This window comes from Macaca nemestrina, chromosome 20 (assembly GCF_043159975.1).
Source record: "Macaca nemestrina isolate mMacNem1 chromosome 20, mMacNem.hap1, whole genome shotgun sequence".
Taxonomy (NCBI): Eukaryota; Metazoa; Chordata; class Mammalia; order Primates; family Cercopithecidae; genus Macaca; species Macaca nemestrina.
In genome coordinates, this window is record NC_092144.1 from 59,863,807 (window position 1) to 59,891,009 (window position 27,203).

At 54.7% G+C, this 27,203-nt stretch overlaps 2 protein-coding genes across 16 annotated transcripts; both read left to right on the top strand.

Annotated features, from left to right (window-relative positions):
- Positions 1-40: 40 nt before the first annotated feature.
- LOC105497187 (adrenomedullin 5 (putative)) lies at positions 41-2,006 on the top strand. Its single transcript, XM_011768072.3, is given in 4 exon segments — positions 41-1,396; positions 1,399-1,414; positions 1,610-1,706; positions 1,709-2,006. Coding segments are annotated over 4 exon segments (501 nt in total). The 5' UTR covers positions 41-1,299; the 3' UTR covers positions 2,000-2,006.
- Positions 2,007-2,411: 405 nt separating this feature from the next.
- On the top strand, positions 2,412-26,580 carry LOC105497188 (carnitine palmitoyltransferase 1C). 15 transcript variants are annotated; one of them, XM_011768073.3, is made up of 20 exons: positions 2,413-2,503; positions 3,178-3,288; positions 3,669-3,823; positions 10,341-10,480; positions 14,181-14,352; positions 14,679-14,780; positions 14,859-14,996; positions 17,893-17,970; positions 18,188-18,295; positions 18,395-18,479; positions 19,079-19,274; positions 19,408-19,590; positions 20,639-20,744; positions 21,822-21,938; positions 23,006-23,170; positions 23,408-23,542; positions 24,508-24,660; positions 25,430-25,543; positions 25,666-25,758; positions 26,268-26,580. In XM_011768073.3, the coding sequence occupies exons 1-20, from the start codon at positions 2,470-2,472 to the stop codon at positions 26,451-26,453; spliced, it is 2,571 nt and encodes an 856-aa protein (XP_011766375.1). In that variant the 5' UTR covers positions 2,413-2,469; the 3' UTR covers positions 26,454-26,580. The 15 variants fall into 15 exon arrangements, with proteins under 15 accessions (XP_070943591.1, XP_011766375.1, XP_011766377.1 ...); XM_011768075.3 differs by having other exon boundaries at positions 18,221-18,295; XM_011768082.3 differs by lacking the exon at positions 2,413-2,503 and adding an exon at positions 2,605-2,846 and having other exon boundaries at positions 3,178-3,401; positions 18,221-18,295.
- Positions 26,581-27,203: the final 623 nt, after the last annotated feature.

Consider the following 27,203-nt stretch of genomic DNA (forward strand, 5'->3'; position numbering starts at 1 on the left):
CCTGCTGGTGGCTGCCATTCTGTGGATCTGCATCTCCCCTCCCCGGTCGCTAGGCCTCTGGCTCCCCTCCGCGGCTCTCTCTCAGGGTCTCTCCCCTCCTCGGCTGTCTCAGGCTCCCTCCGGCTCCCTCCCCTCCACGGCTCTCTCAGGCTCCCTCCCATCCACAGCTGTCTCTCAGGGTCTTTGTCCCACTCTTCATCCCCTCCTGGGTCTGCGCCCCTCCCCTCTGCGGTGCCCCTGTGTCCTCCTGCCTGGTGGGGGATGGGGTTGGCGTTCCAGCACAGCCAGCCCTCAAGTTTCCCAGAACAGTCTCCCCACCTTCCCCCAACACTCACATTGTACCTCTCTGGCTGTTTTTTTCCTGTTTGGGTCCCTCCAAGGCCCAACTGTGCCCAGCCCTCTGCAGCTGGGGACACTGAGTGGGTTGGGGGTGTATGTTGGGGAGGATAGAATTTCTTGTGGGGGTGTGGCCCTGCTTCCTCCCCTAGCATGGCTTGGGGCTTAGGGCTGGGGACTTGCCCTCCATGGAGGTCAGTGGGAGTTGCAGCTCAAAGGTGGCAGGGCCTACCCACCTTACAGAGGCGAAGACGAGGCCCCTCTGCCTCTGCTGCAGCCATGGAGTCTGCACCCACCCTTCCACCCTCAGAGCCTGGCCATGGGGTCCTGGGTCCCCACAACACTGTGCACTGGACCTCCACATTGACACAGCCCTGGCTACACCTGCTTCAGTGCATCTGGAGCCCTCACTGGCGGGTGCCTGACACCTTGGCCTTGTTTTCTAACGGAGGGGCGCTTCTTGGCGTGTTTGTGGTCTCCCTCGATCCACACCCTCCAGGGGGCCGCATGCGCACTCGTCCTGCATTGCCTGGCCCCCCGAGGTTCCAGGGTCTCTAAACAGCTTCCCGACGACTACGGGGTGAGGGTGAGGTCACATCTACAACCGGAGCCAGCGCTTCCCTGCCTCCACCCCTTTTCGTGGAATCCCGCTGCTTAGCTCTACCTGTGGGTGTCATCCGCCCCGCCCCACTTCCCCATGCTTTAAGGTGGGTGAGTCTCCACAGACCTCCCAGGGGGATAGACAGCGCTGGTGTGACCTGCACCCCCAGTGAGGGCTCTGGAGCCGCGGTGCGTGAAGCTGGGACCCGGGTTCGAATCCTGCCCCTCTGGTGTGGTGCGGCCTTTTCCCACAGACTTTTGGCCTCAGTGTTCCCCGCCTGGGAAGTGGGGACTGGCCCTGGCTCCTGGCTCCTGGCTCCTGGCTCCAGAGCCGCACCCAGAGGCGATCAGCCCGGCGCCGGAATGGGGTCGTGTGGCTGCAACTCCAGGCCACGGATCCTGACCCGCCCTGCCCACATCCTCATCCTGCTGTTGCTCCTCGCCTTCTCCGCCCAGGGGACCCGGATACTGCAGCCAGGTGAGAAACCTCGGTGGCAGCAGGGACGGGGCAGGAAGGAGACCGTAAAGGGCGCGCGCCCCCTCCCGGCCGCGGAACCGCCGGGTGATCTGTAAGCGCTCCCCGCTGGTCTTGGAGTGCTTAGGTGCCCACCTCCATCACGCCCCATTTCTCAATTCGGTTTGAACCCGGTTTTCTCCCACGCTCCCTCTCCAGGCGAGGCCAGCACCAGGTCCCCCAGCACCGCGGGCACGTCTGTTACCTGGGCGTATGCCGGACCCACCGCCTGGCGGAGATCATACAATGGATTCGCTCTGCCTCCACCAAGGAGCCCTCAGGGAAGGCCAGCCGCGAGCCCCAGAACCCCTACAGCTATGGGCGCCGCCGGTGGCGCGAGGCGGAAGCCCGGCTCGGTTCCCAGGACTCCGGCCTGCAGCGAGGGGGCCAGCGCAGTGCCCAGCTCGCTGGGTGACCTCCGGCACGGCTCGTCCCCTCCTCGGCTTCAGTTTGCCTATCCGTATATTGGAGCTTCTACCCCACGTGTCTTCTCCCCTAACTCCAGCCCCTGAAACCGCCTTCCCCAGTCCCTCCCCGGACTGTGACTAGGTTGGACCCAGGAGCACAAGGGACCAGGCTGGACGAAGAACACTGACGCCCAAAGCCGAATAAACGAGAGTTCCGTGTTTCAGTCTCTGCTTCCCTTTACCTATTTCGACCTCTCAGTCGGGGCTGGGTCTCTAATACACCCTTCTCCGTTATCCATGCTGCTTCTCCCTCACGGAAGTCCCACTGTCTACCTTGAATCCAACCCGCTGTAGCGCCTCCTTCTTGCCAACTCAATCCATGCACCTTCCGTGGGTGGTTTTGGTGGGCCCTCCTTACCGCCAAACATCCCTCCTCCCTCCCTGGCGTGAAAGGGCTGAGATTTGCTCCGGCACCCTACGCGCCTGACGTTACAATGCACTTAGGGGTGGGCTGTGGCCTCCCAGGTGAGCCTTGTTCCTCGAAGAGACAGATTAAGAGACAATGCGCCGAGTGAGGAGCCCAGAAACCCGAGTTCCGAACAGCTGCGCAGAATGCGAGCGGCCAAATGGTGGAGAATCTGGCCGGGTAAAAGGAGACAGAGGACTGGGGATCGAACGGATGGAGGGGATTGGACGCCGTGGCTCTAAGGGGGCGGGGATAGAACGCGGGGATTGGAAGGAGGCGGGGATAAAACCCGGGACCTGAATACCCGGCTAGGGACACTAGAGACAGGAATCGGGGTTTCTGGGTGACGGTGATCTGGGAGTGGGCAGGACTCCAAAGGCCCGTCGACCCGGTGGTGGACTCCTTGCACTGGGATTGGACATACGCAAGCCGGAGATTTGGGGCCAGCGCTCAAAATCCGGGGGCGGGGGTGGACTCGGGTTTGGACCCCAGGATCCGATCAGCGGACCCCTGATTCAACGTGGTAAGTATTGGACCCCAGGGGCTCGGGCTCCTGAGGGGGCTGGAGTCCTGTGTCTAGGGTTGGGCGTGCAAGCCTCTCCATCACTTGTCCTCGACGCTCGCCTCCGCTCACAGTCTCAGCATCCCAGGCTGCGAGGCATGCGCAGTGGGTGCTTCCTTCCCCATCCTCTCCAGCCCGGGCAGGGGGAGGGGACGCTGGGCCACCTCAGAGCAGATGAATTTATAGACACCACCCCCCTTGCCTTGGCATGAGAAGCGGAAATGGGGTGGACAGCGTCAATATCTAATAGGTGTTTGTTTCATATGGGTCTAAAACTAATGTTTTTCTCAAGACCCCGCAACTCAGCCTGGACCAGTTTCCCTCCTTCACCTACCCCCGAATCTTCAGAGTCCTGTATTAGGGGGGAGGGCACTGCCCCCGCACCATGTTCTTGGCAGAGCAGGTAAAGGGGTTAACGCGAGCTATCCCTCTGGCCTCTCTACGCGTTCCCAGAGGCCCCGAATTGACGTCCTTCCCTCAAAACCCCTACAAACCAGGACCCGCAAGACCCCTCAGGTGCTTAGAGAAGGATGAGCTAGTCCTGGGTCAGCCCAAAGAGGCAGCTGGAGGCGTGGGATCCCTGGTCTGAGGGAGGAGGGGCTGGGGGCCTGGGCTTCTGGGTCTGAGGGAGGAGGGGCTGGGGGCCTGGACTCCTGGATCTGAGGGAGGAGGGACTGGGGCCTGCACTCCTGGGTATGAAGGAGGAGGGGCTGGGAGCCTGGACTCCTGAGTCTGAGGGAGGAGGGGCTGGGGCCCTGAAGAGTGACTCTGCCCGACTCCCAGGGCTCCAGCGTGACATGGCTGAAGCGCACCAGGCCGTGGGCTTCCGAACCTCGCTGACCTCGGACGGGGCTGAAGTGGAACTCAGTGCCCCTGTGCTGCAGGAGATCTACCTCTCTGGCCTGCGCTCCTGGAAAAGGCATCTCTCACGTTTCTGGGTGAGGAGTGCTGCTGGTTGGTTTCCTTCCGGGGATCCAGGTTTCTGCTTCCTGGATGTCTGAGGCTCACTTCCGGCATTTCAGTTGGTCCGTTTCTGGGAGCCTATCACCACTTTTTCCGGGAATTTCGATGTCTGCTCCCGGGACCCCTTTAGTTATTTCTCCCTGGCTCACTTCCGGGATCCACAGCCTCACCTGCTGTGAACTTCTGTTCACTTCTTTCACCCAAGAGGGGAACTGGGCCCCCCAAAAGCTACCCACTTTCAGTTACTAGAACTCCATATCCTTACCTTATGGTGAAATTCTCATTTCTCCCTTTCATCTCAAGCTTCTTTTGTTGTTGTTGTTGTTGTTTTTGAGACAGAGTCTCACTCTGTCACCCAGGCTGGAGTGCAGTGGCACAATCTTGGCTCACTGCAACCTCCACCTCCTGGGTTCAAACAGTTCCCTGCCTCAGCCTCACGAGTAGCTGGGATTACAGGCACCCACCACCACGCCCAGCTAATTTTTGTATTTTTAGTAGAGATGGTGTTTCACCATGTTGGCCAGGCAGGTCTTGAACTCGCGACCTTGTGATCCACCCACCTCGGCCTCCCAAAGTGTTGGCCAGGCTGGTCTTGAACTCCTGACCTCAGGTGATCCGCCTGCCTCGGCCTCCAAAGTGCTGGGATTACAGGTGTGAGCCACTGTGCCCAGCCTGTTTTTTTCTGAAACAAAGTCTCGCTGTGTCACCCAGGCTGGAGTGCAGTGGCACAATCTCTCCCAGCTCACTGCAACCTCTGCCTCTTGGGTTCAAGCGATTCTCCTGCCTGAGCCCCCCGGGGTAGATGGGATTGCAGGTGCCTGTCACCATGTCCAGCTAATTTTTGTACTTTTAGTAGAGAAGGGGTTTCACCATGTTGGCCAGGCTTGTCTTGAACTCCTGACCTCAGGTGATCTGCCCACCTCGGCCTCCCAAAGTGCTGGGATCATCTCCAGCTTTTTTTTTTTTTTTTTTTTTTTTTTTTTTGAGACAGAGTCGTGCTCTGTCTCCCAGGCTGGAGTGCAGTGGCACGATCTCAGCTCACTGAAGCCTCCACCTCCTGGATTCAAGCGATTTTCCTGCCTCAGCCTCCTGAGTAGCTGGGACTACAGGTGTGCACCGTGATGCCGGCTAATTTTTGTGTTTTTAGTAGAGACAGAGTTTCACCATGTTGGCCAGGCTGATCTCGAACTCCTGACCTCAGTGATCTGCCTCCCAAAGTGCTGGGATTATAGGCATGAGCCACTGCACCTGGCCCAAACTCCTGCCCTTTGTCCCTGTTCTAGAATGCCCATGCCCAATGTGTAACCAGCATCCATGTCTGTCCCAGAGTTCCTGGTTCTAGAACTCTTGCACTGTCTCCATACAGGGCCTCCCCCTCGTCACATCCCCTGTGTGTGAACTGGGGTCTTGAACACCTGTGGGGTCAGGACTGAGTTTGAATCCTGACTCCACGGCTTAGTAGCTGTGTCATCTTGGGCAAGCACCTCTCTTGGAGTTGCAGTTTCCCTTCATGGAAAACATTGGTGTTGAGAGCACCTCCCTCACAGGATAGCCTTTTTTTTTGGAAACGGAGTCTCGCTCTGTCGCCTAGGCTGGAGTGCAGTGGCGTGATCTCCACTCACTGCAAGCTCCGCCCCCCGGGTTCACGCCATTCTCCTGCCTCAGCCTCCCGTGTAGCTAGGACTACAGACGCCCGGCACCGCGCCCAGCTAATTTTTTGTATTTTTAGTAGAGATGGGGTTTCACAGTGTTAGCCAGGATGGTCTTTTTTTTTTTTTTTTTAATTTTTTTTTGGGACGGAGTCTCGCTCTGTCGCCCAGGCTGGAGTGCAGTGGCCGGATCTCAGCTCACTGCAAGCTCCGCCTCCCAGGTTCCCGCCATTCTCCTGCCTCAGCCTCCCGAGTGGCTGGGACTACAGGCGCCCGCCACCTTGCCCAGCTAGTTTTTTGTATGTTTTTTTTAGTAGAGACGGGGTTTCACCGTGTTAGCCAGGATGGTCTTGATCTCCTGACCTCGTGATCCGCCCGTCTCGGCCTCCCAAAGTGCTGGGATTACAGGCTTGAGCCACCGCGCCCGGCCTCCAGGATGGTCTTGATCTCCTGACCTCGTGATCCACCTCTCTCGGCCTCTCAAAGTGCTGGGATTACAGGTGTGAGCCACTGCGCCCGGCCTAAATTAACTCTTTTATGTCCTGGCCCATGGCGAGGTCTGAGTGTTAGCTTCTGATGTTGTTCTTCATTCATTCACCATATATTTATGGGGCATCCGGTAAGGGCCTGGCCCTCTTTAGCATGGAGAACACAGCAGAGATCAACAGATGGAATCACTCCTGGTGCCGGGGGCTCACGGCTCACGGCTTTAATCCCAGCACTTTGGGAGGCTGAGGCAGGAGGATCGCTTGAGCCCAGGAGTTGGAGACCAGCCTGGGCAACATAGGGAGATCCCAAGTGGCTCACGCCTGTAATCCCAACACTTTGGGAGGCCGAGGCGGGCAGATCATGAGGTCAGGAGATCACGACCATCCTGGCTAACACGGTGAAACCCTGTTTGTACTAAAAAAAAAAAAAAAAAAAAAAAGAAAAAGAAAACCCGGGTGTGGTAGCGGGGGCGCTGTAGTCCCAGCTACTCAGGAGGCTGAGGCAGGAGAATGGCATGAACCCGGGAGGCGGAGCTTGCAATGAGCCTAGATGGCGCCGCTGCACTCCAGCCTGAGCGACAGAGCGAAACTCCACCTCTAAATAAATAAACAAATAAATAAGACAGAATCCTGCTTTTATGGAGTTCTCATTCGAGTTGGGGGAGAAGGCAATAAAACAGATGAGCAAAATATACAGTATGGTGACATTCTGTAGTGTCATCTGATATTAATGGTGAAACGTGCTATGGTGAATGATAAATCGGGTGGAGAAGAGTGATGCCGGGGTGTCGCAGTTAAATAAGGGGATGGTGGGCTGGGCGCGGTGGCTCATGCCTGTAATCCCAGCACTTTGGGAGGCCAAGGCAGATGGATCACAAAGTCAGGAGTTCAAGACCAGCCTGGCCAATATAGTGAAATCCTGTCTCTACTGAAAATACAAAAATTAGCCGGGTGTGGTGGCGGATGCCTGTAATCCCAGCTACTTGGGAAGCTGAGGCAGAAGAATCACTTGAACCCGGGAGGCAGATTGCAGTGAGCCAAGATTGCGCCACTGCACTCCAGCCTGAGCGACAGAGCAAGACTCTGTCTCAAAAAAAAGGGGGGGTGCGGCCCAGGAGGATCTCCTGAAGCTGAGATGTTTCAGTAGGCTAAACCGCGCCTCTATGGTCTTGTTGGTTGTGAAATCTGTTCCACTTGGCAGACAGCCGCCACCTTGAATTCCAAAGAACCTCTCCCCGCCCCCTTACCCTGGGACTCCTTGGGCCTCAGGCCAGTCCACCAACTAAAGTGTTAACATGTAGCCATCCTTGGCCGCGTGTGGTGCCACGCCTGTAATCCCAGCACTTTGGAAGGCCGAGGCAGACAGATCATGAGGTCAGGGAGCGAGACCATCCTGGCTAACATGGTGAAACCCCATCTCTACTAAAAATGCAAAAAATTAGCCAGGCATGGTGGCGGGTGCCTGTAGTCCCAGCTACTCGGGAGACTGAGGTAGGAGAATGGCGTGAACCCAGGAGGCAGAGCTTGCAGTGAGCCGAGATCGCGCCACTGCACTCCAGCCTGGGCGATAGAGCGAGACTCCGTCTCAAAAAAAAAAAACAAACGTGGCCATCCTTTTCCTGTGTTTAAATACGTACGTACACAGAAACATATATTTATAGACCTACAAATATATACATACACACACATACTTGTGTGTGTGGTAAAACTGCATGGAGAAAAATGCATTTTTTTTTTTTTTTTTTGAGACAGATTTTGTACTTGTTGCCCAGGCTGGAGTGCAATGGCATGATCTTGACTCACTGCAATTTCCACCTCCTGGGTTCAAGTGATTCTCCTGCCTTAGCCTCCCAAGTAGCTGAGATTACAGGCGCCTGCCACCACGCCCAGCTAATTTTTGGTATTTTTAGTAGAGACAGGGTTTCACCATGTTGGTGAGGCTGGTCTCGAACTCCTGATGTCAGGTAATCCACCCGCCTTGGCCTCTCAGAGTGCTGGGATTACAGGTGTGAGCCACTGCACCTGGCCTTTTTTTTTTTTTTTTTTGAGATGGAGTCTGGCTCTGTCGCCCAGGCTGGAGTGCAGTGGCCGGATCTCAGCTCACTGCAAGCTCCACCTCCCGGGTTTACGCCATTCTCCTGCCTCAGCCTCCCGAGTAGCTGGGACTACAGGCACCCGCCACCTCGCCCGGCTAGTTTTTTGTATTTTTTAGTAGAGACGGGGTTTCACCATGTTCGCCAGGATGGTCTCGATCTCCTGACCTCGTGATCCGCCCGTCTCGGCCTCCCAAAGTGCTGGGATTACAGGCTTGAGCCACCGCGCCCGGCCTGGCCTTTTTTTTTTTTTGACATGGAGTCGGTCTGTTGCCAGGCTGGAGTGCAGTGGCGTGATCTCTGCTCACTGCAATCTCCACCTCCCAGGTTCAAGCGATTGTCCTGCCTCAGCCTCCCGAGTAGCTAGGACTACAGGTGTGTGCCACCACGTAAAGCTAATTTTGTATTTTTAGTAGAAACGATGTTTCACCATGTTGGGCAGGATGGCCTCTACTCTATCTCTTGACCTCGTGATCTGCCCGCCTCGGCCTCCCAAAGCACTGGGATTACAGGCATGAGCCATTGCACCTGGCCTTTTTTTTTTTTTTTTTGAAACAGAGTCTCGCTTTGTCGCCCAGGCTGGAGTGCAATGGCAGGATCTTGGCTCACTGCAACTTCCACCTCCTGGGTTCAAGCGATTTTTCTGCCTCGGCCTCCTGAGTAGCTGGGATTATAGGTGCCCACCACTGTGCCTGGCAAGTTTTGTATTTTTAGTAGAGATTGGGTTTTGCCACGTTGGCCAGGCTGGTCTTGAACACCTGACCTCAGATGATCCACCCGCCTCCGCCTCCCAAAGTACTGGGATTACAGGCATGGGCTACTGAGCCTGGCCAAACCCCAGTGTTGTCATTTGTAAAATGAGGTCATGTTAGTACTTACTTACTTAACACAGTTTGGGGAGGATTTAAATTGTTAATCCTTGTAAATGGCACCTGGAATGTAGTAAGTGCTCATTAAATGTTAGTTCTCTCTCTCTCAGGCTTCCAAAGGAGTTTAGTTAGTAACCCAGTGCTGTTGTTCATTCCTCATTGATTCCATGATCTGGTACTTCTAGAAGGCCTTACTGAGCTCCAGACCCTGCTCTGAACAGGATCATTTTGCTTTTTTTTTTTTCTTTTTTGGAAACAGAGTCTCGCTCTGTCGCCCAGGCTGGAGTGCAGTGGTGTGATCTCGGCTCACTGCAAACCCTCCTGGGTTCACACCATTCTCCTGCCTTAGCCTCCTGAGTAGCTGGGACTACAGGTGCCCACCACTACGCCCGGCTAAATTTTTTTTGTATTTTTAGTAGAGACGGGGTTTCACCGTGTTAGCCAGGATGGTCTCGATCTCCTGACCTCATGATCTGCTTGTCTCAGCCTCCCAAAGTGCTGGGATTACAGGCGTGAGCCACCGTGCCCGACTTTTTTATTTATTTATTTTTTTGAGACAGGGTCTTACTTACTTTGTTACCCAGGCTGGAGTGTCACCATCACAGCTCACTTCATCCCTAAATTCTTGGGCTCAAGTGATCCTCCTGCTTCAGCCTTCCAAGTAGCTCGGACTAAGGTGTGTGCCGCCGTGCCTGGCTTTTTTTTTTTTTTTTTTTTTTTTTGAGACAGAGTCTTGTTCTGTCACCCAGGCTGGAGTGCAGTAACGTAATCTTGGATCACTGCAACCTCTGCTTCCTAGGCTCAAGCGATTCTCATGCCTCAGTCTCCCAAATAGCTGGGATTACAGGCACCCGCCACCATGCCCGGCTAATTTTTGTATTTTTATTAGAGACGGATTTCACCATGTTGTCCCGGCCAGTCTTGAACTCCTGGCCTCAAGTGATCCACCCGCTTCAGGCTCCCAAAGTGTTAGGATTACAGGCGTGAGCCACTGCTGGTCTTGAACTCCTATGCTCAAGGGATTCTCCTCCTTGACCTCCCAAAGTGCTGAGTTTACAGGAGTGAGCCACCACACCCGGTCTGTTCTGCCTTTGACAGCCTCCCCTTCGAAGTCCTGCCTCAGAATATCCTCCTCCAGGGAACCCTCCCTGATACCCTTGAACTGTAACTTGCCAACACAGGGCTCCTCCTGTTTCTTGCCCTATAGCAATTAATACTTACTTCATTCTGGACTGACCTTCCTGAGGGCAAGACCTGGATCTCTCTGTTCCCTACTAGATCTTGAGCATCCAGCTCAGGGCTCAACACACACTGGGTGCTCAATAATGTTTGAGGATGGCACAGAACAGAGGAGAGGGCAGATGATTGAATGAATGCCCTTTCCTCCCCACAGAATGACTTTCTCACCGGTGTGTTTCCTGCCAGCCCCCTCAGTTGGCTTTTCCTCTTCAGTGCCATCCAGCTTGCCTGGTTCCTCCAGCTGGATCCTTCCTTAGGACTGATGGAGAAGATCAAAGAGTTGCTGCCCGACTGGTGAGGTTCCCCCACTCCAGCCCAGTAACCCCCAATCACTCTCCCTCCACCCAGTAAATGCTTCTGTCATTGTGGTGTACCTGCTAAAGAAAAGTTACCTCTGAGACTTACTTTGGGTCAGATTAATAAAGGTATAGCATGAAGAAAAAGGAGGTGAGGCCGGGCGCAGTGGCTCACCCCTATAATCCCGGCACATTGGGCATTGGGAGGCCGACGTGGGTGTATCACTTGAGGTCAGGAGTTCAAGACCAGCCTGGCCAACATGGTGAAACCCCATCTCTACTAAAAATACAAAAAAGTAGCTGGGCACGGTGGCAGGCACCTGAAATCCCAGCTACTAGGGAGGCTGAGGCAGGAGAATCGCTTGAACCCGGGAGGTGGAGGTTTTAGTGAGCTGAGATCGGGCCATTGTACTCCAGCAATAGTGCGAGCTTTGCTGGGCACAGTGGCTCATGCCTGTAATCCCAGCACTTAGGGAGTTCAAAGCAGGAGGATCACTTGAGCCCAGGAGTTTGAGACCAACCTAAGCAACATGTTGAAACCCCATCTCTACTAAAAATACAAAAAATTAGCCAAGTGTGGTGTCACTCACCTGTGGTCCCAGCTACCCAGGAGGCTGAGGTGGGAGGATCACCTGAGCCCAGGGGGTTGAGGCTGCAGCAAGCTGAGATCATGCCACTGCATTGCAGCCTGGCAACGGAGTGACGCCCTGTCTTAAGAAAAAAATTTTAAAAAATGGCCAAGCATTGTGGTTCACACCTGTAATCCCAGCACTTTGGGAGGCTGAGGTGGGCAGATCACCTGAGGTCAGGAGTTCGAGACCAGCCTGGACAACATGGTGAAACCCCGCCTCTACTAAAAATACAAAAATTAGCCAGGTGTGGTGGTGCGCACCTGTAGTCCCAGCTACTCGGGAGGCTGAGGCAGGATAATCACTTGAACCTGGGAGGCAGAGGTTGCGGTGAGTCAAAATTGTGCCACTATACCTTCAGCCTGGGTGACAGAGCGAGACTCCGTCTCAAAAAAAAAAAAAAAAAAAAAGGCCGGGCACGGTGGCTCAAGCCTGTAATCCCAGCACTTTGGGAGGCCGAGACGGGTGGATCACGAGGTCAGGAGATCAAGACCATCCTGGCTAACACGGTGAAACCCCGTCTCTACTAAAAAATACAAAAAACTAGCCGGGCGAGGTGGCGGGCGCCTGTAGTCCCAGCTACTCGGGAGGCTGAGGCAGGAGAATGGTGTGAACCCGGGAGGCGGAGCTTGCAGTGAGCCGAGATCACACCACTGCACTCCAGCCTGGGCGACAGAGCGAGACTCCGTCTCGAAAAAAAAAAAAAAAAAAGTATGAGCTTTGCCCATCTCTAGTCATGTAGTCTTAGCCAAGAGACCTCACCATTCTTTTTTTTTTTTTTTGAGACAGAGTCTCGCTCTGTTGCCCAGGCTGGGGTGCAGTGGCCAGATCTCGGCTCACTGCAAGCTCCACCTCCTGGGTTCACGCCATTCTCCTGCCTCAGCCTCCCGAGTAGCTGGGACTACAGGCGCCCGCCACCTCGCCCGGCTAGTTTTTTGTATTTTTTAGTAGAGACGGGGTTTCACCGTGTTAGCCAGGATGGTCTCGATCTCCTGACCTCGTGATCCGCCCGTCTCGGCCTCCCAAAGTGCTGGGATTACAGGCTTGAGCCACCGTGCCCGGCCGAGACCTCACCATTCTTGATTGTCAAGGCCTTCATCTGTAAAATGAGGGTATGAATAATTGCTTCGTAGAGTGCTTGGAAGAATTAATCAAAATCCTGCCTGTCGTCTGTGTATGGTGACTCACACCTGTAATCCCAGCACTTTGGGAGGCAGACGTGGGCGGATCACCTGAGGTCGGAGTTCGAGACCAGTCTGGCCAACATGGTGAAACCCTGTCTCTACTAAAAATACAAAAATGAACCAAGCGTGGTGGCAGGCGCCTGTAATCCCACCTACTCGGGAGGCTGAGGCAGGAGAATTGCTTGAACCCCGGAGGCAGAGGTTGCAGTGAGGTGAGATCATGCCACTGCACTCCAGCCTGGGCGACAGAGTGAGACTCTGTCTCAATTAAAAAAAAAAAAAATCCTGGCTGGGCGCGGTGGCTCAAGCCTGTAATCCCAGCACTTTGGGAGGCCGAGACGGGTGGATCACGAGGTCAGGAGATCGAGACCATCCTGGATAACACGGTGAAACCCCATCTCTATTAAGAAATACAAAAAACTAGCCGGGCGAGGTGGCGGGCGCCTGTAGTCCCAGCTACTCGGGAGGCTGAGGCCGGAGAATGGCGTGAACCCGGAAGGCGGAGCTTGCAGTGAACTGAGATCCGGCCACTGCACTCCAGCCTGGGCTACAGAGCGAGACTCCATCTCAAAAAAAAAAAAAAAAAAAAAAAAAAAAAAAAAAAATCCTGCCTGTCCCATAGTCAGTAGAGTGCCAGGAGTTTCTCTTGGGAGTGGTTGCATTATTTTTATTGTGTTATTGTCATCTTCAGGAAGGGTTTGAAAACTGGGTGCAGGTGAAATGTCAGGTCTAGTTCTTTGATGAGTCCTCCTGGGGAAGAAGGTCCACATTTGGTGCAGTTGGCTTCAAAGAACAGACCCGGGACCAGATGTAGACGTTTCCAAGAGGGATGCCGGGCACAGTGGCTCACACTTCTAATCCCAGCACTTCGGAAGGCTGAGGCAGGAGGCTTGAGCTCAGGAGTTTGAGACCAGCCTGGGCAACATAGTGAGACTCCCATCTCTACCCCTCCCCCGCAAAAAAAAATTCCCAGAATGCTAGATTTACCCAGTCTATAGAGGGAAAGTCATTTGACCCAAGTCCTCCAAGTGCCATTTGCAAACTTTGCAAACAAACGTGCTGATTTAATGTAGCTTTAGACCAGCTTTTCCTAAATTTAAGCTGGCATTGGTATCACCTGGATGGGTTGTTAAAACACTGATTATGGCCAGGCGTGGTGGCTGACATCTGTAATCCCAGCACTTTGGGAGGCCAAGGTGGACGGATCACCTAAGGTCAGGAGTTCGAGACCAGCCTGGCCAACGTGGTGAAACCCTGTCTCTACTAAAAATGCAAAAAATTAGCTGGGCATGGTGGCAGACACCTGTAATCCCAGCTACTTGGGAGGCTGAGGTAGGAGAATTGCTTGAACCCAGGAGACAGAGGTTACAGTGAGCCAAGATCGTGCCACTGCACTCCAGCCTGGGCGACAGAGTGAGACTCCATCTCAAAAACAAAACAAAACAAACAACAACAACAAAAAATGCTGATTGCTGGACCCTACCCAGAGAGATTTTGGCTTGTTAGGTGTCAAAGGGGCCAGAAATATGTATTTCCAACAAGCTCCCAGGCAGTGCTCCCAGGAGGTGCTCCCAGGAGCCACAGTTTCAGAACTATTGCCTTAGAGTAGTGATAGCTGGGAGGAAAAAGTGTCCCCTCAATAGAAATAATGGCTGTCATTTATTAAGCACCTACCGGTTTCCATGGAAAGTGACTTTGGAAGCTTGGTGCTGCCACAAGGGGAGGGGGCTGGAGGGGGTGACAGAGCTCACACCTACTAAAATGACAAAAATGGGTTTCTCTGTCTGACAGCCAAAAGATCAGTGCAGGGGCTGGAGGGGGCTGGAAGGGAGGGAGATTCTGAGGCCAGGAGACCTAGGCCCAGCCTCTGTTTCTCTCCCTGCAGGGGCGGACAGCACCACGGGCTCCGGGGAGTCCTGGCAGCTGCGCTGTTTGCCTCTTGTTTGTGGGGAACCCTGATCTTCACACTGCACGTGGCCCTCAGGCTGCTTCTGTCCTACCACGGCTGGCTTCTTGAGCCCCACGGAGCCATGTCCTCCCCCACCAAGACCTGGCTGGTATGGGAGGGGCATAGCCCTACTCCAGCTCTCCTGGGACCCACTTCTCTGTCCCCCTCTCTCTAGATCTCTATCCCCCTCTCTCTCTGGGTCTCTGTCCCCCTCTCTCTCTGGGTCTCTGTCCCCTGTCTCTGGGTCTCTGTCCTTCTCTCTCTGGGTCTCTGTCCCCTGTCTCTGGGTCTCTGTCCTTTTCTCTCTCGGGGTCTCTGATGCTCTTAAGTCTCTGTGTCCTTCTCTTTGGGTTTCTGTCCCACTGTCGACCCCTGCCCCCCTCAACTCCCTGGTCCCAGTGAGGGGTTAATGACCGGGTAACTCCTCCTCCCCAGGCCCTGGTCCGCATCTTCTCCGGCCGCCACCCGATGCTGTTCAGTTACCAGCGCTCCCTGCCGCGCCAGCCCGTGCCCTCTGTGCAGGACACCGTGCGCAAGGTGGGCCTGGGAGCGCGCAGATGGGCCGGGGTGGCCGGGGCGGGCCGCGGGCATGACCTGCCGTCTTCTCTCCTTTAGTACCTGGAGTCGGTCCGGCCCGTCCTCTCTGACGAGGACTTCGACTGGACCGCGGTCCTGGCGCAGGAATTCCTGAGGCTGCAGGCGTCGCTGCTGCAGTGGTACCTGAGGCTCAAGTCCTGGTGGGCGTCCAATTATGTGAGTCCCGCCACTGCCGACAAGGCCCTACCTGAAAGGCTAAGTTTGTGAGCTCGCCCTGCTAAACTGGCGAGTTCTACACGCCCCGCCCCACGACACGCCCACAACCCACACGCCCCCTGCAGCGATTGGAGCCTGGCCCCGGGCCTGCATCCTGGGCCCCCAAGGGCCAATACACTGAGCCCCGCTCGCATACGTCTGTAGTCTAACCTCAACATTTAAATATAGATATAAGCATATGTATTTATATATATATGCTCATAACATATATATGCTCTCTGTCTATGTTTAATGTTGAGGTTAAGGGTATAGATGCTCCAATATTCTGAGCTCCACCCTTGATCTTCCAAAGACTGAACCAGAATTCCAGGACCTAGGGCTGGCGCACTGTCTCACGCCTGTAATGGCAGCACTTTGGGAGGCTGAGGCAGGCAGATCACATGAGGTCAAGAGTTCGAGACCAGCCTGGCCAACATGGTGAAACCCCGTCTCTACTAAAAATACAAAAATTAGCTGGGCGTGGTGGCACATGCGCCTATAATCCCAGCTACTCGGGAGGCTGAGGCGGGAGGATTGCTTGAACCCAGGAGAGGTTGCACTGAACTGAGATTGTGCCACTGCACCCCAGCCTGGGCCACAGAGCGAGACTCTGTCTCAAAAACAAAACAAAACAAAAACAAACAAACAAAAAACCACAAAGGAGTTGAATGGTGAGGAGTGGTGGGAGAGGCCTGAAATCCAGACTGAGGATCCTGGACTCTTTCCTGGGGGTACTAGGGAGCCATGGGAGGGTTTGGAGCAAGGAAGGGGCTGGGTCAGCTCTGGTGTGGGGGAAAGACTGGAGGGTGGGAGGCTGCAGAGGAAGCTACTGTGAGATCTACTATTGTAGGTCATTGAGACACTGGGCTCGGATGAGAAAACCTGTGGTGAGAGTGAGAGGGGAAGGGAAGAGGGTCTGCGGCAGAGCCCCAAGGGGCACCGATATGGCAGGCTCAGTTGGTCAAACCCAATGAAGGGGACGGCAGGCCTTGCTTTTCTGGTTAAATTTTTGTTTTTCTTCACACTTTTGGACAAGATTCTACTTACACACACACACACACACACACACACGCATATTTTTTTCTTCCCTTCCTTCCCTCCCTCCCGCCTTTCCTATCTTCTTTCCTTATTTCCTTCCTTCCTTTCTTGTTTTCTGTCTCCTTCCTTCCTTCCCTTCCTTCCTTTTTTTTGTTGAGACAGAGTCTCGCTCTGTCACCCAGGCTGGAGTGCACTGGCGCGATCTCGGCTCACTGCAAGCTCCGCCGGCCAGGTTCATGCCATTCTCCTGCCTCAGCCTCCCATAGCTGGCTAATTTTTTTTTTTTTTTTTGTATTTTTAGTAGAGTCAGGGTTTCACCGTGTTAGCCAGGATGGTCTCGGTCTCCTGACCTCATGATCCGCCTGCCTCGGCCTCCCAAAGTGCTGGGATTACAGGCGTGAGCCACCGTACCTGGCCTCTTTCTTTCTTTCTCTTGCTTTCTTTCTTTCTTTCTCTTGCTTTCTCTCTTTCTTTCTCTTGCTTTCTCTCTTTCTTTCTCTTGCTTTCTCTCTCTCTCCTTCCTCCCTTCGGGATTACAGGCGTGAGCCACCGTGCCTGGCCTCTTTCTTTCTTTTTCTTTCTCTTTCTTTCTCTTTCTCTCTCTCTCCTTCCTCCCTCCCTCCTTTCTCTCTCACTTTTCCATCCTTCCTTCCCTCCCTCCCTTTCTCTCTCTCTTTCTTTCTTTCTCTTTTTTTTTCTTTCTTTCCTTTTTCTTTCTTGAAAGGGGTCTCACTCTATCACCCAGACTGGAGTACAGTGGCATGATCACAGCTCACTGCAGCCTTGACCTCCCAGGCTCAAGCCATCCTCCCACCTCAGCTTCCCTAGTAACTGGGACTCGGGAAGGCTTGTGCCCCCAAGCCCTGCTAATTTTTGAACTTTTTCGTAGACATGGGGTCTTGCCATGTTGCCCAGGCTGGTCTCAAACTCCTAGGCTCAAGCTATCCTCCCACTTCAGCCTCCCAAAATGCTGGGATAACAGGCGTGAACCACCGCTCCTGGCCTGTATATTTTATTGTACCTCCAAGCCAACTGCCAGTGATATACACACCATTATTTTATGTACAACAACAACAAAAACAAACCCTACAAGACCAGCTAAACTGTGACACAGTGCTTTCTTTTGTGTTTTTCATTGTTTGATTTTATTATGGTATTGGCAAGGCCAAAATTTTCATGTATTTACACATATATATATAATTTCACATATTTATTATTTTATAAATTTTACATTTATGTTCTGTTTTTCTTTTCTTTTCTTTTCTTTTCTTTTCTTTTTTTTTTTTTTGGGACAGGGTTTCACTCTTGTTGCCCAGGCTGGAGTGCAATGGTACGATCTTGGCTCACTGCAACCAATGCCTCCAGGATTCAAGCGATTCTCCTGCCTCAGGCTCCCGAGTAGCTGGGATTACAGGCGTGTGCCACCACGCCTGGCTGATTTTTGTATTTTTATAGAGATGGGGTTTCATCATGTTGGCCAGGCTGGTCTTGAACTCCTGACCTCAGGTATCCACCCGCTTCAGCCTCCCAAAGTGCTGGGATTACAGGTAGGCGCCACCGCGCCCAGCTGTACCTTGTTCTTTCCAACAGCTATGTAATAGGGCACTGCCGGAGTGTAACAGGGTTTAGCTAACTGATCCCCCATGGATGGGTTTCTATGGATTTCTAGGTGATTGCTATTTACTGACTATGATGACTGGCTTCTTTGGCTGTATCCTCCTTGCCTGACACAGGAACATCTGGGGCCTTCCCTGTCCTACTGTCCCTCCCACAGCAAGGCCCTGGCCCCTCACTGTGTGTCTCCCCACCCCACTCCCAGGTCAGTGACTGGTGGGAGGAATTTGTGTACCTGCGCTCCCGAAATCCGCTGATGGTGAACAGCAACTATTACATGATGGTGAGAAGGGGAGGGGTGAGGTTCACAGGCCCCAGGTCTAGGGTTGGGGTACCTGGATGGAATGTGACATTCATGCTCAGTGACCTGGATCTGGACGCACCATCTGGGATTCATCGTTCCGCCCTCTTTTGGGGTCAGGACCTGTATTTGGGTCAGTGGTTCCATCAAGGGCAAACCTGACCCCGGGTGTTTTGCTGTCCCCTCTCCTGGTCCCCAGGACTTCCTGTATGTCACACCCACGCCTCTGCAGGCAGCTCGCGCTGGGAATGCCGTGCACGCCCTCCTCCTGTACCGCCACCGCCTGAACCGCCAGGAGATACCCCCGGTAAGAGGGCCCCAGTGGGCTGGGGATGGAGGTGTGGTCCTGTGGCCTTTGGGCCACAGGGGTCCTGGAAGGCAGCTCACAGCCCACGGTTTCCTGCAGACTTTGCTAATGGGAATGCGTCCCTTATGCTCTGCCCAGTATGAGAAGATCTTCAACACCACGCGGATTCCAGGGGTCCAAAAAGGTGAGACCCTCTCCTGTCCCCACTGATGGAGGCAGAACAATATAGTGGCTAAGAGCATGTTTTCTGGAGTCTGCCTGCCTGAGCTGGGACCCATTGCATCCTTGCTGTGTGACCTTCTGCACGTTATTACCCTCTCTGAGCCTCAGCTTCCACTAAAGTGGGATAATAATTGTACCTAGGAGCTGGACGCGGTGACTTATGCCTGTAATCCCAGTTCTTTGGGAGGCCGAGGTGGACGATTGCTTAGGCCAGGAGTTCGAGACCAGCCTAGGGCAACGTAGTGAGATCCGATCTATATGAAAAATTCAAAAATTAGCCAGGCATGGTGGTATGCGCCTGTGGTCCCAGCTACTCAGGACCCTGAAGTGGGAGGATTGCCTGAGTCCAGGAGGTTGAGGCTGCAGTGAGCTGAGATCTCACCACTGCACTCCAGCCTAGGCGACAGAGCGAGACCCTGTCTCCAAAAACCGAAAGTCCTAGGGTGCTGATGATTACTAGGGTGCTTTGAACAACTGATGACACCTAAGCAGCATATAATAAATGGTCGCTATTTTTATGTGTCTGGCCCGTCCCCACGCTTCTGCCAATGCCACCCCTAGACTACATCCGCCACCTCCATGACAGCCAACACGTGGCTGTCTTCCACCGGGGCCGATTCTTCCGCGTGGGGACCCACTCCCGAAACAGCCTGCTTTCCCCGAGGGCCCTGGAGCAGCAGTTTCAGCGAATCCTGGAAGATCCCTCACCGGCCTGCCCCCATGAGGAACATCTGGCTGCTCTGACTGCTGCTCCCAGGTAGGGGTCAGGGGTCAGGGGTCAGGGGTCAGGGGCTCTCAGAGGCCGCCAGTGTCCTGAGGCCATGGAAGGGCAGGGTGGGACCAGGTGACGGCTGGGCAGGATGGACTCAGGCACATCCCGGGCCCTCCAGGGGCACGTGGGCCCAGGTGCGAAGGTCCCTGAAGACCCAGGCAGCAGAGGCCCTGGAGGCAGTGGAAGGGGCCGCTTTCTTTGTGTCACTGGACGCTGAGCCCGCGGGGCTCACCAGGGAGGACCCAGCAGCGTCGTTGGATGCCTATGCCCATGCCCTGCTGGCTGGCCGGGGCCATGACCGGTGAGTCAGTCTTGGGATGGGGCCCCCAGACATGGCACCCCAGAATGCAATATCAGACCTAGGACCCCCGACAGTAGACAGCCAGACCCTGGAGCCCACACCTGCAAAGTCTGTAGACCAGCAGCTGCCTAGAGCTGAGGACCCCAGACCCAATGCTTTGGGACCTGGAGACCTGGGACCAAGACCTATAACCCAGTCCCAATGACCCCCAAATCCGAGACTCCAAACCCCTGAGCTGGACCCTCAGACCCAGAGACCCCAGATCTGAGGACCACCAAACCCAGGACCCCTAGGCCCTGACCCCAGACTTGGCAACCTCGGCCTCAGAACTTGAACCATTCAATCCTCAGGCCTTAATGCAGGCACCCCAAACCCATGGCCCCAGACGTAGACTTCCAGACCTAGAGATTCTCAGGCCTGGCAGGCATCACTGAATTCCTAGGCCCCAGGGGGGTCCCACTGACCTCCCAGCACCCCCAAAAGCCTTGAACCTTCCTCAGTGAGTTCTCTAAAAATCTCCAAACTCTAGACTGGGCGTGGTGGCTCATGTCTGTAATCCCAGCACTTTGGGAGGACGAGAGGGGCAGATCACTTGAGGTCAGGGGTTCAAGACCAGCCTGGCCAGTATGGTGAAACCTCATCTCTAATAAAAATGCAAAAATTAGCTGGGCATGGTGGTGCGTGCTTGTGATCCCAGCTATTTGGGAGGCTGAGGTGGGAAAATCACTTGAACCCTCAGCTACTTGGGAGGCAGAGGTTGCAGTGAGCCAAGATCGCGCCACTGCACTCCAGCCTGGGCAACAAGAGTGAAACGCCATCAAACAAAAAAACAAACAAACAAAATCCCCAAACTCTAAATCCCAGACATATCTTGGATACCTCCAGGGCCACTACTGAGGACCCCCAATGGTCCTAGAAATCCCCACACGAGCACCCCAATGGATTCCCACATCTCCCCATCTAGAAAACCCCCTCAAGTCCCACAGAAAGCACTCCGAGGTCCCTCTGCCCCTCGCTGTCGGTGACCCCTCTGAACTCTCCCCGACAGCTGGTTTGACAAATCCTTCACCCTAATCGTCTTCTCTAACGGGAAGCTGGGCCTCAGCGTGGAGCACTCCTGGGCCGACTGCCCCATCTCAGGACACATGTGGGAGGTAGGGCGGCCAGCCCTCCCTTGTTCTGGGGACCCCCGCCCCATCTCCAAAGACCATCCTCTCCAGGGCCTTAGGGTCAGAAGAATAACTGAGGCTTGGCCAGGCACGGTGGCTCACGCCTGTAATCCCAGCAATTTGGGAGGCTGAGGCAGGCAGATCATGAGGTCAGGAGTTCGAGACCAGCCTGGCCAACATAGTGAAACCCCATCGCTACTGGTAGCCAGGCATGGTGGTGTGTGCCTGTAATCCCAGCTATTCGGGATGCTGAGGCATGAGAATTGCATGAACCCAGGAGGTGGAGGTTGCAGTGAGCTGAGATCGTGCCACTGCACTCCAGCCTGGGCGACAGAGCAAGACTACATCTCAAAAAAAAAAAAAAAAAAAAAAAAAAAAAGAAAAGAGAAGAAAGAAAAACTGAGGCTCAGGGAGAGGCAGAGGCTGGCCCAGGGTCACCCAGCAAAGAAAGGGTCTGGGGTGAGGACCTTCCTTTGATGAATTGGTAACTGGGGCTCAAAGAAGGAAGTGATTTTCCCAGAGTCCCACAGCGAGGAGTTACAGAGCAAGAAGACAACTCCGGGCTGGGTGCAGTGGCTCATGCCTATAATCCCAGCACTTTGGGAGGTCAAGGCAGAAGGATCACTTAAGCCCAGGAGTTTGAGACCAGCCTGGGCAACATAAATGAGACCCTGTCTACAAAAAACATTAAAAAAAAAAAAACTAGCCAGGCATGATGGTACATGCCTGTGGTCCCAGCTACTCCGGAGGATAGCTTGAGCCCAGGAGTTCGAGGCTGCAGTGAGTTATAATTTCACCACTGCACACCAGCCCGGGTGACAGAGCAAGACCCTGTCAAAAAGAAAAGAAAAGAAGTACAGGGACAGTAAACGCCGGTTGAGTATTGGTATTAGTCCTGTTCTTGAGGAACATGAACCCGAGACCCCATCTGTGAACATCAGAGGTTTCTGTTTCTCAGAGACTTCCCCCTACCCCAAAAAGGGCCGTATGAAAAGAGGTCCCGGTTAGATGGCCTCAGTCCACAGGGAGGAAGGGTCTCTGACAGCCTCTGTTTGTCCGCAGTTCACTCTGGCTACAGAATGCTTTCAGCTGGGCTACTCAACAGACGGCCACTGCAAGGGGCACCCGGACCCCACACTACCCCGGCCCCAGCGGCTGCAATGGGACCTTCCAGACCAGGTGAGGCTGGGTTTCTGGGCCTCTCCTCCAAGTCCCACGATTCCTAGCCTTGACTCCAAACTCATCCCCACCCCCAATCTCAACCTGAAAATCAACCCCATTTCTACCCCCAACCTGAAACCCCCACTTCCACCACCTCCAAATCAGGCCAAATGCATCTACAACCTCAAACCCCAAAACGAACCTCATCCCCAGCCCTAACTCCAACCCTCCTCCCATTGCCAATCCCATCCTCAACCCCAGCCCCATCTCTACTCGCTTCAGACTCACAACTCACCACTGTCCAACCCCAGCACCAACCCCTACTCCATGCCCAATCCCATCCCAACACCACCACCACACCTGAATTCACTCCCATGTTCATCCTAACTCCACCCCATACCCAACCCCAACCCCAACCCCATCCTGTACTCAGTCATGACCCCACCTCCAACCACAACCCATGCCCACCTCCAATTCACTTTCCATATCCAACCCCTTCCCCATTCCATTCCCAAACCACTCTCAGTCCCTCCTCCATTCCCAACCCCAGCTTCAGCTGTGGCCCAACCCCAATCCTGTTCCAGTCTGCACTGCCATGCCTATCCCCATCTTTTTTTTTTTTTTTTTTTTGAGACGGAGTCCGGCTCTGTCACCCAGGCTGGAGTGCAATGGCGCGATCTCGGCTCACTGCAAGCTCCGCCTCCTGGGTTCAAGCGATTCTCTTGCCTCAACCTCCCGAGGAGCTGGGATTACAGGTGCCTGCCACCACGTCTGGCTAATTTTTTGTATTTTTAATAGACATGAGGTTTCGCCATGTTGGCCAGGCTGGTCTCAAACTCCTGACCTCAGGTGATCCACCCATCTCGTCCTCCCAAAGTGCTGGGATTACAGGCGTGCGCCACCATGTTCAGCCCCTATCCCCATCTTTAGTCTCATCCTTCAATTCTCTTCTGTTCTTTGTCCCCATTTCCGTATTCTGCCGCAACCCTAACTCCACGTCCACCTTCGCTTCTAGCCTCATTCCTGGCTTTCACCCTACCCCCATCTGTAACCCCAACTACTCCTCTTCCCTCCTCCTCTGGCAGATCCACTCCTCCATCTCTCTAGCCCTGAGGGGAGCCAAGATCTTGTCTGAAAATGTCGACTGCCATGTCTTTCCATTCTCCCTATTTGGCAAGAGCTTCATCCGACGCTGCCACCTCTCTTCAGACAGCTTCATCCAGATCGCCTTGCAACTGGCCCACTTCCGGGTCAGCTGGGTTCCCCACCACAGCCCCCTCAGGGTCTCAGTCCACCTGAGCCCCCAGGACCTGCCCCTCCACAGTTCCCTGTGGTCATTGCCATTGTGGGTCGGCCATCTTGAATTCTCTCTCCCAACCATTCTTGGGCTGGCTGGAGGACACTGGAGGTCTGGACAGAGATGGGTCAAGTCTGTAAGATTTCCTGAGCCCTGCTGACAGACTCCTCTTTTCCTCCTTGTCCCCCAGGACAGGGGTCAATTCTGCCTGACTTATGAGTCGGCCATGACTCGCTTATTCCTGGAAGGCCGGACGGAGACGGTGCGATCTTGCACGAGGGAGGCCTGCAACTTTGTGAGGGCCATGGAGGACAAAGAGAAGACGGTGGGTGCAAGCCTCGCTTGAGGCTTCAGTCATTTCCGGGTACTCACTCATCCACTTGCAAACATTGATGGGACCTACTAAAGCCAGCCTCCATGAGGGGCACGAGGGACAAGGGATGAATTAGACCTGGCCTCTGACTTCAAAGAGCTCACCGATGGGGGAGACAGCCCAGCATAGTGTGATATCTGCTTTCATGGTGGTCTCACAGGGCACTGGGGGAGCACCCAAGAAGGAACCCCATTTATTTATTTATTTATTTATTTATTTTTGAGATGGAGTCTTGCTCTGTCACCCAGGCTGGAGTGCAGTGGCACAGTCTCGGCTCACTGCAACCTCTGCCTCTCAGGTTCAAGCAATTCTCGTGCCTCAGCCTCCCGAGTAGCTGGAATTACAGGTGCCCGCCACCATGCCCAGCTAATTTTTTTTTTTTTTTTTTTTAGTAGAGACGAGGTTTCACCATGTTGGTCAGGCTGGTCTCAAACTCCTGACCTCAGGTGATCTCTCTGCTTCAGCCTCTCAAAGTGCTGGGATTACAAGCGTGAGCCGATGGGCCTGGCCAGAACTCCATTTTTACAATGTAACTCTGCCCATTTAACCTCTATGTGACCTTATGACCTTCCTTTGCACCATTCCCCGCACCCCCTCTGCCCAGATCCCACCCACCCCTCACTTCTGCTCCCTTGCCCCACACCTACCCCCGCACCTACAAGGTATTGTGGTTCCATGGGAGGAGTTTGGGCTCTGGGGCCAGACACACCTAGAAACCCACCTGGGTGTCCCTGGCTGTGTGAACCTGGGCACATGGGTTCCCCTCTTTAAGCCTCAGTTCCCCATCTGTAAAATGGGGTTGAAATTCCCACCTTGCAGGGATGCGGCAAGCTTGGTTGAGGCCAGGTGTGCCGCAGGCCCAGCACTAAGTTGACTTCCTGTCTTTCCATGACCTGTGACCTCCCTGGGGACCCCAGGACCCACAGTGCCTTGCCCTGTTTCGCGTGGCAGTGGACAAGCACCAGGCTCTGCTGAAGGCAGCCATGAGCGGGCAGGGAGTCGACCGCCACCTCTTTGCGCTCTACGTCGTGTCCCGATTCCTCCACCTGCAGTCGCCCTTCCTGACCCAGGTTGGGGCACAGGGAAAGGGTTAGAGAGGGAAATGGGAGACCATGGAAGAAGGGAGAGGCTTCAGGGAAGGAGGGTGATGTTGAAAAAGGACCCATCAAGGCCGGGCGCGGTGGCTCACGCCTGTAATCCCAGCACTTTGGGAAGCCGAGGTGGGCGGATCACTTGAGGTCAACAGTTCGAGGCCAGCCTGGCCAACATGGTGAAATTCCATCTCTACCAAAAATACAAAAATTAGCTGGGCATGGTGACAGACACCTGTAATCCCAGCTACTTGGGAGGGCTGAGGCAGGAGAATCCCTTGAACCCGGGAGGCGGAGGTTGCAGTGAGCTGAGATCCCGCCACTGCACTCCAGCCTGGGCGACAGAGCGAGACTCTGTCTCGAAAAAAAAAGGGTGATGTTGAGAAAGGACGCATCAGCAGAGAAGTCAGTTAGAGCGCTGGAGGGCGGGGGAAGAAAGGCAGAAGGCGGAGATGCAACCAGGCAACCGGAGCAGACAAAAGAGGAAAGGGTCAGTGGGGTGGGGCTAGGAGGAAAGGGCGTGGTCAGAGGAGGGGCGTGGTCCGAGGGAGAAGGGGAGAGGGACGTGGTTGGTGAGAAGATGAGGGGCGTGGCCAGATAGGGCATGGCCAGGAGAAGGGTGTGGTCAGGGAGAAGGAGGCCCGGGATTTAGGGGTGAGAAAGAGCCAGGGATGCAGGGAGTGAAGTGGAGCCAAGGGCCAGAACGGCAGATCTCTGTCCTGCACATGTGATGGGCTCCTGTCCTCAGGTCCATTCGGAGCAGTGGCAGCTGTCCACCAGCCAGATCCCTGTTCAGCAAATGCATCTGTTTGACGTCCACAATTACCCGGACTATGTTTCCTCGGGCGGTGGATTCGGGCCTGTGAGTGGAGCTGGCGCGCGCTGGCCCCTAGAGGAAAGAGGGGGCTGGGGTCCTGCACTCCTGTCTAGTGGGGGTGGAGGAGACTGGAGATATTTTCTTCCCTTCACTCTTTCTCACTCCAGGCTGATGACCATGGTTATGGTGTTTCTTATATCTTCATGGGGGATGACATGATCACCTTCCACATCTCCAGCAAAAAATCAAGCACAAAAACGGTGAGACAAACGTGTGTACTCACCAACTCCCTCTTTCCTCAGGAACCAGGAGCCTAGGCCCCTAGCCCCTCCTCCCTCAGACCCAGGAGTCCAGGCCCCCAGCGCCTTCTCCCTCAGACCCAGGAGTCCAGACCCCCAGCGCCTTCTCCCTCGGACCCAGGAGTCCAGGTTCCCCAGCCCCTCTTCCCTCAGACCCAGGAATCCAGGCCCCCAGCCCCTCCTCCCTCAGACCCAGGAGTCCAGGCCCCCAGCGCCTTCTCCCTCAGACCCAGGAGTCCAGGTTCCCCAGCCCCTCCTCCCTCAGACCCAGGAATCCAGGCCCCCAGCCCCTCCTCCCTCAGACCCAGGAATCCAGGCCCCCAGCCCCTCCTCCCTCAGACCCAGGAATCCAGGCCCCCAGCCCCCTCCTCCCTCAGACCCAGAAATCCAGGCCCTCAGCCCTCTTGTTTCTCAGCCTCCAGGATCCCGTCTTCCAGCTTCCCCTGGCTCTGACACCGTTCTCCTTCCAGGATTCCCACAGGCTGGGGCAGCACATTGAGGACGCACTGTTGGATGTGGCCTCCCTGTTCCAGGCGGGACAGCATTTTAAGCGCCGGTTCAGAGGGTCAGGGAAGGAGGACTCCAGGCACAGGTGTGGATTTCTCTCCCGCCAGACTGGGGCCTCCAAGACATCAATGACATCCACCTACTTCTGACTCCTTCCAGCAGGCGGCTGGCCTCTCCGGGGAATGAGGGTGAAGATGGCCACAGCTGGCTGACAGAGGGCAGGGGCAGCCTGTTTGGCCACCGGATATCCAGGCTAATAAAGATGTGTGAGCTGGGTGTGTGGTGTCTGCTATGCTGTTGGGCAGGGAGGGGTGGAAGAGGTGAGGACCAAAGTGGAGGAGAACAGATCTTCTGACCTCGTGATCCGCCCACGTTGGCCTCCCAAAGTGCTAGGATTACAGGCGTGAGCCACTGTGCCCGGCCCACAGGTTTTTCTTTTTTTTTTTCCCAGAGACAGGGTCTCAGTCTGTCACCCAGGCTGGAGTGCAGTCTTGCAATCATAGCTCACTGCAGCCTCAACCTCCAAGCTCAAGTGATCCTCCTACCTTAGCCTCACAAGTAGCTTGGGCCACAGGTGCGTGCCACCACATCCAGCTAATTACCTTTTTTTTTTTTTTTTTTTTTTTTTTTGTAGAGACAGGGTTTTGCCATATTCCCCAGGCTGGTCTTGAACTCCTGGGCTTAAGCGATTCTCCTGCCTCAGCCTCCCCAGTAGCTGGGATTACAGGCACCTGCCACCATGCCTGGCTAATTACAAAGCATCTTTCTGGGGAGCTGCACATCATCACATAGCCGGGGCTTTGTGAAGTCACGTTGGCCAGCAGAGATGAGCAAACACGGCTTCTAATGTTTGCTTCTTTGTCTCCCAACTCCAATTTCTGCTTCCATCTTCCCATGTG

What these genes read in the sequence shown, in the direction of transcription:
- LOC105497188 (XM_071087489.1), top strand. Translation starts at nt 2,470, where the DNA reads ATGCGAGCGGCCAAATGGTGGAGAATCTGGCCGG. An exon ending in ATGGTGGAGAATCTGGCCGG is followed by an intron (nt 2,504 to 3,177) that starts GTAAAAGGAGAC and finishes GTTTTTCTCAAG; the next exon opens with ACCCCGCAACTCAGCCTGGA. An exon ending in CCCCCACCAAGACCTGGCTG is followed by an intron (nt 14,353 to 14,678) that starts GTATGGGAGGGG and finishes CCTCCTCCCCAG; the next exon opens with GCCCTGGTCCGCATCTTCTC.